At 34.7% G+C, this 10,928-nt stretch overlaps 1 protein-coding gene, 1 non-coding gene and 1 pseudogene across 2 annotated transcripts; all 3 read left to right on the top strand.

Annotated features, from left to right (window-relative positions):
* The first annotated feature begins 1,954 nt into the window (after positions 1-1,954).
* On the top strand, positions 1,955-5,863 carry LOC132607337 (uncharacterized). The gene is made up of 3 exons (XM_060321271.1): positions 1,955-2,405; positions 4,150-4,379; positions 5,159-5,863. The coding sequence occupies exons 1-3, from the start codon at positions 2,069-2,071 to the stop codon at positions 5,435-5,437; spliced, it is 846 nt and encodes a 281-aa protein (XP_060177254.1). The 5' UTR covers positions 1,955-2,068; the 3' UTR covers positions 5,438-5,863.
* Positions 5,864-8,058: 2,195 nt separating this feature from the next.
* Positions 8,059-9,144, top strand: LOC132607336 (large ribosomal subunit protein eL38-like; annotated as a pseudogene).
* Positions 9,041-9,143, top strand: LOC132608397 (U6 spliceosomal RNA). Its single transcript, XR_009570323.1, has one exon. It is a non-coding gene; the product is annotated as a U6 spliceosomal RNA (small nuclear RNA).
* Positions 9,145-10,928: the final 1,784 nt, after the last annotated feature.

Genomic DNA, 10,928 nt, shown 5'->3' with positions numbered 1-10,928 from the left:
ATGGATTAAAGTGTAAAAAAGTTTGGGGGGGTTGGGGGGCCAAAAGGGGAGTTTGGAGCCGTTGGCAACGACCATTTTTGCAAAATGGACCGTTGCCCAACAGTCCAGCCCAATCAGCAACGGCTACATTTTAATTTTTTTTTTAACCGGTTTTAACCGGTCCCAAAAATGCAAACCGAACTGGTAATAAATCGCCGGTTAACTGTGACGGGTAAACCGAATCACCGGTTTCGATTTAACCGATCCGGTTACCGGTCAAACCGGACCGGTTGACTGGCTTAAGGTTACTTAATAACTTTTTGAATCTGTACGTTTCAAATGTTTATCCAGCAGCAATGATCGTTGGCCGACTCCTGACTAACAAAGTTTATTTTGGCTGGAGAGATACATTTATTGTATGAGCCTTTTATTAATTCATAGCTTAGTAGTATAAATGAACCAAAAATGCAACTAAAAATGAGAAAAATGTCAAAAACAAAAGAAGAAGACAAAAAAGATAAATGAAAATGCTGGTCATAGAGATAGAGAGGTGCCTCATCACCTAGTCTATGCCTAGTTTTATAATATATATTGATGGTGAGAGTTAAATTCTCCACCTTGTAATTTCCTCTCCATTTCTTCTTCCTCATTACTCCCTTCGTTCATTTTTACTTGTCCACTATGAACTTTGCACATCCCTTCAAAAAATAATAAATGAAGTGCATAATTTACCATGATACCCATATTAATTGATACATATATTTAATGGATTTGAAAAAAGATTTAAATTGAGTAATTAATACTCCCTCCAGATAAAACAAAGTGTCCACTTATTAAATCAAGAAACAATTAATCTTATTTTTTCAGATTTGCCCCTATTAATTGTTATGTGATCAAATCCCAATGCCTATTTAATTAGGGGTAGTTTAGTCAATTTACATATTTTTTGTTATTGTAGTGACTAGTTTCTTAAAGGGTGTGCAAATGGTTAAATGAGCTCTTTTTTTGATCCGGAGGGACTACTATGATAAAATAGAAAAAAAAAATTATCTTTCTCTTGATACGGTAGTAGGAGACTAGTAGTACTATCTTTTACTATTAAAATGATTATAGTGTTTACTAACACGCACTTTGACCACATTAATTATACCATTATCGCATCTAACCATAGTCAACATCAATAATTATTTAGTCCAGAGTATAGAGGTCGTTACATGAGAAAAGCGGAAATAATCACGGGGCAACTTCATAGTAGTTCATACAGTACATAAAATGAAGGGGTCATATTGTCATTTAATTTTTAAAACAACCATATTCATAATTTAATATACCCCTCACTCTCTGTGTACATTCCATGCAATAACTCAGTAGCAGACACGTATTTTTAATTTAATTTATTAATTCTTGTATTACTTGTTTAGTTAGATACTTTCTCAATCTCAATAAGTGTCGCTTTATGAGAAATTATTTATCCCAAAATAAGTGTTGTTTTAGAAATTCAACACAAAAAATTAGAAGTAATTATTTTTAACTATATCTTTATATTAAAGAATTACTTCTTAATAGTGTTAATTCTCAAGTAACATCTAATAAATAAGAGTAATTTAATAAATTATAACTTGTATTTTTTTTTTCAATGAGCGTGAAATAAGCTAAAGCGATATTTATTTTAGGACAAAAAAAGTATTTTATTATCCGTGTTAATTAACACGCACTTTGACCACATAAATTATACTATTGTCGTATAAGTATGGTCAACATCAATAATTATTTAGGCAAGCGTGTATCGGTCGTTACGTGAGAAAAGCGGAAATAACCACAGGGCAACTTCATAGTAGTTCATGCTGTTCAACAAAACTGAAAATATCTTAACTAATTTTGATTCGCATATAATAAAATTAGAAAAAGACACGGAAAGACGAAAGTGATGAGAATGAGAAGGACAAAGTGGTAGATGCTCATTTTAATTGTAATTAAATACTCCCTCACACGCCATATTATATTGTGAAAAATTTCCCCTTCACTCTATTTATATCCATCCAGTAGTCACTACTATTTCCAAACCGACAAACAAAAAAAAGGAAAATTAATGTCGAACCATGGTACTAATAAAGCAGTCTGCCAGCTGGAGCCATGGAGAGAGCTCACCGGAAAAGTAGTAATGGTGACGGGAGCATCATCTGGAATTGGCAGGGAATTCTGCTTAGATTTATGTAAAGCTGGTTGTAAAATCATCGCAGCCGCTCGTCGTGTTGATCGATTGAAATCTCTCTGCGATGAGATCAACGGTCAGGATCAAGAATTACGAGCGGTGGCGATTGAGCTTGATGTTAGTGGGAATGGTGCTGTAATTGAAGCTGCTGTACAGAAAGCTTGGGATGCGTTTGGACGTATCGATGCTTTGGTTAATAACGCTGGTATTCGAGGTGAGGCGAATAATTGTCCAATTTAAAATTCAGTATTTAACGGTGTCGTTTTGAATATCTCTTTAGAGCACTGTTTATAATTTTTTTTTTTGCTTTTGACTGACCCGCTTAAAGTTATTTTGTGATTAAAATAAACTCAAAAAGATAATTGGATCCGTTTGACTTAGCCTATCTAAAACAGCTTATAATAAGCTACTTAAAATAAGTCCATCCAAACAGGCTCTTATTAACACTAATTCCACGGATACCTGATACCTGCTAATTTTATCTGTGTTGGGATGTGAACCTGACACCTTTACGTGACACGCTTTTGTTTGAGATAGATTTGTGCCGCGTAAATTGGGACGAAGGGAATATTATAAGAAACCGTGAAAACTCACAATACTCATTCAATAGCCGGTGTGAGAGGTGACATTGATAATTCTAGAATTTGCTTCAGTGTAGCGTTAGATCCTTGATGCATGATCCTGTTGGAAAAATAATGGATCTCACAATTGAGTGGCTAACCGTAAACCATCAAAATAATAAATTATTTATACCGTAAAAGTTCAATTGTTTGCACAGATTGTAGTTAGTTTTGAAGGCCATTATTATGGAGTCATAGACAAATTTTGGAAAAGTCTTTTTTGAAGGAATAGTTGTGGAAGACGAACTTTTCTTTGAAAAACACCCTCAAAACATTTCTTCAAAAAAGTAACCACAACACCATACCTTAGGAAAGAGACTGTTTCCGATAGACTCTCTCGCGGGAAAACCCCATGTACTTAGCAGGCACACGCCTTAACCACTCGGCCAAAGCGACTTGTTTTCTTCAAGAAAGTAGTTCTATATTTAAAAACTTGGTACAAGAACTTGTTGAAAAGCAAAAAGAACTTAACCAAACGAGTTTATGTGAAAGATTTTTGCAAGGTCTTAAAATTATTCCATGGACAAGTGCCTAATTATTTAAAATAAGTTTAGTTTAGTGTGCATTATAATAATTTTCCACATTATTAAATGGATTATAGAGGAGACATAATGGAGCAGAAGATAATATAAAAAACAAAGCCAACTTGTGTCTTTTGGTGGATTTACTATTTATTGCCGAGGTGAATTGTAGAAAGATGGAAAAAGAAAATGATACAACTAACATTCCAATGTGTATGTAAACTATTCCAATGTGTATGTAAACTTTCTCCATGATTAATATAATAATATTTCGAGTTGCTATCAGCCTTAATTAATGAGTTAATGAATAGTTTCTTTGGGCAGATAAAAAAATACTAGTATTAATTTAAGAAATTCTTCCTGCAAGCTTGTCAATGGAAGGTGTTACTAGGGCAGTCTGGTGCACTAAGCTCCCGCTATGCGTGGGGTTCGGGGAAGGGCCGGACCACAAGGGTCTATTGTACGCAGTTGTTTTTGATTATTTTCGAATGCTGCTTCTGGTGCTCCTTTGAAGTTTTAAAATGTTGCAATGTCCAGCTAATTTCCAGAAGAGAAGGGTATTTTTATTTTGGGGGGTGGAGGGGGTATTTTTGTGTGTGTGTGTGTGTGGGGGGGGGGGGGGGGGGGATTGTGATTGCTCATAGTATTAACTGCAGGCATAATTGATTATGGTACAATTGATTCAGAATATATGAAAGAGCTTTCTTACCTTTTAGTAATTGGACCGAGTATTCAGGTATCAAATTTGGTTTATTTTACATTGCTTCATAACTGAATCTTCTTTGTGTGACGTCTATCTGTCGGTTGTATCATATAGGCAGGGTGCACTCTCCACTGGATTTGACAGAGGAGGAATGGGATACAATCTACAAAACGAACTTAAGAGGGGCATGGTTGGTGACCAAATATGTTTGTATTCATATGCGTGCTGCTAATCAAGGAGGATCTGTTATTAATATCTCTTCTATCGCTGGTCTTAATCGTGGGCAATTGCCTGGCGGTCTTGCTTATGCTTCTTCAAAGGATGCTCTTAACAGCATGACAAAGGTAGTGTCTTGAAAATGTTTAGAAATTTAAGCTTGCTTCATTGAGATTGCACACAATTATATGAAGACAAACATGCATGACTTTTCTAAGCAAATTAGTCTCTTTTGTCAGCTTGAAGCACACAAATTCCATACTTAATACGCCAGGTTTCTGACTTTGGTAGCTCGGTGAATGAAGAGGTGAAAGAAGAAAGATAAATTCATATATAACTTAGAGAATACATTTAAATGCGCAGAAACATATGAATAGACATACACATATTTGATGTCCAAAATGGTTTGACATTTTGAGAATACATGCAGTGTAACAGCACTAAGGAAGAGTGACTCTAGGATCTAATCATGGTAAATGTTGAGGTATTAAGCTCGTCAACGGGAAATCTAAGCAGTTACCATTTTCAGTTGTCTCACATGAAAGTTTTCACTACTTTTTGGACTTTATATATGCGACGCCTCACGCACATCAGCCATATTTGGCTGTGATTCCTTTATGGTGGGCTTGGTAGCTTACGCTTCATAGATATAACTTGTCGCATTGTCACTTATAGCTTATGGTTGTTAGTGGTGGACAACATAAGCAAGATGGTCTACCTTCCCGAAGTGTACTCTAAAGTCATTCTCATTAGGTCTCATCCATTTCAACTTTTCTTTCTGAAAATTTCGTTCCTGCAGTGTATAGCAGGTCAAATGTACAGTATTTCACTCTAATAAGACCTTTGTATGTTTTCTTCTCTTTGTGATTTACAACCTCGTTAATCGTTTTTTTTCCAAATGTGACAGATGATGGCCCTCGAATTCGGACCATACAAGATCAGAGTGAACTCCATATCACCAGGACTTTTCAAATCTGAGATAACAGAGGCCCTCGTGAAAAAGGACTGGATTCATAATATTGCATTGAGAACCGTTCCCTTGAGAACGCATGGAACTTCAAATCCCGCTTTGACTTCAGTAGTACGTTATTTAATCCATGATTCGTCAGAATATGTTTCAGGCAACATGTTCATAGTAGATGCTGGAGTTACTTTACCAGGTGTTCCAATTTTCTCATCGCTCTAGTCATAGAGGAAATTGAATTTGTTCTGTTTGAGTATAGTGATACATGATCCGGAGGTTAAGAAAAGGTTATAGAAATGTTTGGGAACGAACACAGTGCTTCCAACATTATCTGCTGTGTAGTTTGTGAAGGAAACAGCAGGTTGAATTTGGTTACAGTTTGAATTTAATGTTTTGGTGTGAGATGTTTAAGGTAAAGAAGGCCTTTTTTTCATGGAATTGTTCTTCCTTGTTTGGCTCCATCTGAAATTGTATTATTAATTGAGTTAACTGCTTTGAAGTAAAGTTAATTGTTTTTATAAGGTTGGAAGTGACAGTTATATTTGTGTTGCTGACTTCTTTTTTCCGCTTCACTCAGAGAAGCTATTTAAATGTTACTCATTGAACAATTGAAATGATTCAAGGAAGCAGGAGACATGTTATTGTTGACAGGCTGCAATTTGAGTTCCTACCTTTCCGTTTCATTCCTTATATTTCAAATTTGCATGAACTTAATTATACCTTATATTTATACCATTTCAATGAATATACAACATTTCTCTTTACCGGCATTGTTATCACCCATTTTGCTTGATTAATACATGTTCTTACTTCAATTTTATCAGTCAACATATGGTAAACTATTGTAGTTTAGTGTGAACATCGGATCTGAGAAATATTTTTGTTCGATGCAATTTCATTTATTGATACAAGGAATTGTTACAAGGTCGACACGCATAGTTGTGACCTCGACTTTTGGATCTGTTATTTTGATCTTTGCTCAAGAAACAGTTGCACCAAAGGAACTCTAACATTTTATTTTGGGATAGGTGTTATAATTACCAGTTAAAAGCACTAAATAATGACGTTTAAAAGAGCTAATCATGACATAAAGATTAAACAGAAGTTACATTTGGCGTGAAGAAACAAGAGTTGGTTCTGTAACCAAATGAAAGTTGTTTATGCAAAACCACAAATTTGAATTACTTTTGACAAATAATCATATTACCCAAATATAAATATTAGAGAAATAGAGGATCCGAACATGGGATATGCGTCAAGAGAATTTAAATTTGTTAAAAATCACGCATTTTTTTGCACGGTTTGCCCTTCTTTTGGGGTGGTCTAAATTTTGCCCCTCATATTTGTGGTCTTTAAATTATGCCCTTCATATTAATGATCTTTAATTTTTGCCCTTCGCATTGTAACTCTGAGCGTTCACGCGGAAATCATGAGGTTCTGAGTTCGAAATCCTGCTCAAGCATAAATTTTAAAAAAAAAAAAATCCAAGCCAAGGTTTGGATCGCGTGTATGCCGGACCCAGCATACACTTGTTAAGGAGTTACCAAATTTATGCCGGACCTGGCATACTCATGCCTTATGGGCAGACTTGGCATAAGTATGTCAGGTCCAGCATAACTTTGGTAATGCCTTAACAAGTTTATGCCGGTGGGGAAATACTTTTAATGGGCAAATGTTTATACCGGACCCGGCATAAACTTGTGAAGGAATTACCAAAGTTATGCCGGACCCCGCATACTTATGCCAAGTCTGCCCATAAGGCATAAGCATGCCGGGTCCGGCATAACTTTAGTAATTCCTTCACAAGTGTATGCCGGTGGGGGCATAGCGAAATTTAAACTCTGTCTTGCGATTTTTTTTTTTTTAAATTTTGACTGTGTGGGGGTTCGAACCTAGAATCCGTGAGCTTTAGCCGAAGGACAAAATTTAAAGATTTCAAATATAAGGGGCAAAATTTAAAGACCACCCTAAAAGAAGGGCAATTCTAATTGCCCAAAAATCACGTCATACATGACCCAAAGTAATCCCTAAAGCCCGTGCTAGTACGGGCTCAACACGATAAATAGTACCACAATTTTCTTTTTAGTCTGTCTTAAAAAGAATGATATATTTTTATGTTTAGAAATCATTTAACTTAAACTTCCTCTTTACCTTGAATGAAATAATTTAAATCCACACAAATATTTATGACTTATTTTAGACCACAAGTTTCAAAGATCTTTCATTTCTTTTTTAAACTTCGTGCCTACTCAAACTATGTTACATTAATTAGGACAAAGAGAGCGCCTTTTAGTAATATAATTATGAACTTTTTATTATAGAAAGTATTATAACTCAATTAATTGAAACTATCACTAAATTATTATTTTACTTATTCCGCTTCTCTCATATATGACTTTTCTGGTTTGTTTTTTCAATTGAAAGATTTAAAATACACATTCTCCTATCGAATTTCATGCCATCATCTGTTTCTACTCAACAACACTGAAAAGTGCTTTCATGTGTTAATATCTGTTGTCGTCTTAAATTTCTAAATATAGATCAACTTCATCATTTTAAGAAAATATGTGTATACGTTTCTTGACCGTTTATATTTCGTCTTCTTAAGGTTATTCCTCATTATTTGTGTGAGACGTATGTGTGTATAAGTTTTAAATCTTTTGGTTTATATAACTTCTTTAGCCGTTTTCGCGTTTAATTTAAATCGTTATTTTTTTTTTCATGAATTTCTCATCTTTAAATTTTCTCTAAGCTTATCTTTACTATTTTTTGAATTTATCATCATTATTTAAATGACTTTTTTAAGGAGGGAAATTATTTTTGGGACACGAAAGAAAAGAAAACGAGGATCAAAGCTTGTCTTTATATAATATAGTTACTTTTGATAAATCAAATCCCTAGAAAAGTCGAAAATCTATCTCCGTCTTCACCTCCTTAGCGCCAAAAAAATGCCTAAGCAAATCCAGGAGATCAAGGGTTTTCTTCTCGCAGCCAGAAGGAAGGATGCACGAACTGTCAAGATCAAGAAGAACAAGGATATGGTCAAGTTCAAGGTTTGAGTGTCCGACTTTGAGAAAGCTGACAATTGTTGAAGCAATCACTTCCTCCAGGTTTGAGTGTGCAAGACCTGTGAAGAAGGATATATGCTTTTTATAGAGTAATGAGGCAATGGACAATTTGAGAGAACTCATATCTTTGTGTCTTAATGATGCCAAATGAATTTTGATTGTTAGAAAAAAAATAAAAATAAGAAGGGTAAAAAAAAAAAAATGAAAACAATTTTTTTTTTCAAAGTTGAAGTATGCATTATCAACTGATGTTGTTTAGTGATGCTTGAATAACATATTTTAAAGGAAGTCTAGACAAAACTTGAATCGAATTAAAATAATTTTCTTTAATGTAGTGACATCTACAATATTAATCTCTCTAATACCTTTATGTATTTTTGAAGCATGTGTTATATTATGAGAAAAAGAAGTATGTCAATTCTCTTTTCTGCTGATAAGTATATTTAAATTTCTCCAATTCAAGCAACTACTCATATCTATAACATCTCTAAATCCTTGTGGGTTAACAAATAATACAAGAAAGTGGGAGAATTCAATACATTCAGAAGTGTAGAGGGAACTTTATCATATGAAGGAAAACATAAGGGGTTGCTTTCGAAATAAACGTTTCTTAAAACAGGAAGAAATGTTTAGTTTTCGAACTTCAGGACCCAAAATGATATTAGTCAAATGCATAACTCCCTTTTCCCATTCTCCCACATCGTGCAGAGAAAGAACTCTACAGCCCTTTAAGAACAATAGCAAAGCAACCAGGCTTGTCCCTTCGGGGACATCCGATAAAATTGGAACGATACAGAGAAGATTAGCATGGCCCCTGCGCAAGGATGACACGCACAAATCGAGAAATGGTCCAAATTTTTTTTGCCATTCGTTGTGATGCTCAAAATTTAGCTGACGGCGATATGTTTATTATTATGCCCTAGTCTTGATTATTTAATTTTTTTTTCTAGTCACGATATTATTGTGAAATTCACTCGTGTCACATCTGAAAAATTTATGAATATGAGCACTTAAAGGTATTATGCCAAAAAAAAAATATATATATAGATTCGAGAAGTAATTTGATGTTTGCACCTAAGAAGAGGATTCAGATATTATTTCTGGTAATACAGTAAGAGTGAACAAAATGGAAGCTCAGAGCTTACAGAAGTATAGCACAAAGATTTAATAAAATGAGAAAATTTCATAAATATCTATAGTTTCGAACGTAATTACAGAACGTAGCTACATTTTGCATATTTACGGAACAGAGCTACAATTGCCCATACAGTAACTATAGTTTAGAGTTGTATCAGTGCATCCAATTATGCTGGATTAGCTGAAATTGCGGGTATCAGCTGTATCAGCGCGTACTGAATTGAAGTTGGGCGAAAGAGCTGCATCAGCGCATACAGTTATGCGCGCGTATAGTGTATTTGCTAGAAACCCGAAATGTGGCTACGTTCCGTAATTTGTTGAAACTATGACTACGTTTCATAAATACAGTCTAGATGTTTGCCACGTCGCGTAGTGTTTCCTAATATATAGGCATCTGAAGTTCAGTCATTGAACTCTTTTCTATTTGTTCATGGAAGCTAAGGGCAATTTGTCTCCTCAGCTTGTTCTCTCTGTGTTTTAGTGCTTTTCTTCCTTTTGGTCATAATGTTATCGATGGTGCTTGATGAATTTCTGGTAGCCTTAATGGTTGAAGATTGATTTGTCCCTGTTGTACCATGATATCTATTCCATGTCTAAATTATATATTTATTGTGTTTGATACTTGTATTTCACAATCCATGAAGACGAACAAATAATAATGATTGCTCGAATGAAATTTCATCTAAATTGGGCTGCTTAGGAAACAGGGTTGGAAAATCGTAATGATCATACAGGTGCAATCTTTAAAAATTAAAACCATGATGAATTATGCAGATTAACTATGAAAATTTTTGGGAGAGAATTGTAGATATTTCTTGATATTCTGGTAAGGATCTGTCTTTTTAAGTTAACTGTTTAGATAGGGAGCAGGTCTCTACTGTTAATTTTATTTGTGCCACTTCTTTCTTCATTGCTAAATGAACCATATAATGATGAGATGAATGAAACCTGAGGCATCTATGATCTATTGGGTAGCTTGAAGCAGCGTTCCTACATAATTGTAAGACTGGGGGACAAAAGGGAAAACGAAAAGCCTTTTAGGGGTCTTTTGGGTGGTGGATAGGATATGGTGAGATTTAACATCATCGGATGGTGAGGGAATTGTGTTCTGTTCTTCTTGGAGAACTGGTAAGTTAATTTTTTTTTGCTCTAGCACTAAGGGTGTGCTGTAAAACTATGCATATAGAGCAAAAACCAGTAGTGTATCCGTTGTCTAGCCGGGGAATTATTAAAGAGGATATTGTGGATGGGATTGTCAATGGGTAATGCTTGTGTCACATATTTGTTTTTTGGTGGATTAAGTGTGGGATTAACTTTTGCTACAAAGTTGACCTTTGTCAAAATGTATAATATAACCTATAGTAACTAGTCAATGCATGTAAAAGAATTAACAAGTACACATGAATGGTATCTCACATTCTTTCCCTGGGGGATAAACTTAACCTATGAATGTGGAACTCTAATCTTTCAAGTCCAAATTCCACATACCAAAAACAATCCAATAACTT

The sequence above is a fragment of the Lycium barbarum genome, chromosome 8, assembly GCF_019175385.1.
Source record: "Lycium barbarum isolate Lr01 chromosome 8, ASM1917538v2, whole genome shotgun sequence".
Taxonomy (NCBI): Eukaryota; Viridiplantae; Streptophyta; class Magnoliopsida; order Solanales; family Solanaceae; genus Lycium; species Lycium barbarum.
This window is presented reverse-complemented; position numbering and strand designations above follow the sequence as displayed.

Bases quoted from the DNA above. Each gene is read 5' to 3' on its own strand.
- LOC132607337 (XM_060321271.1), top strand. From the start codon at position 2,069: ATGTCGAACCATGGTACTAATAAAGCAGTCTGCCAGCTGGAGCCATGG. The intron at 2,406-4,149 runs GTGAGGCGAATA...TGTATCATATAG, and splicing joins TAATAACGCTGGTATTCGAG to GCAGGGTGCACTCTCCACTG. The intron at 4,380-5,158 runs GTAGTGTCTTGA...CAAATGTGACAG, and splicing joins CTCTTAACAGCATGACAAAG to ATGATGGCCCTCGAATTCGG.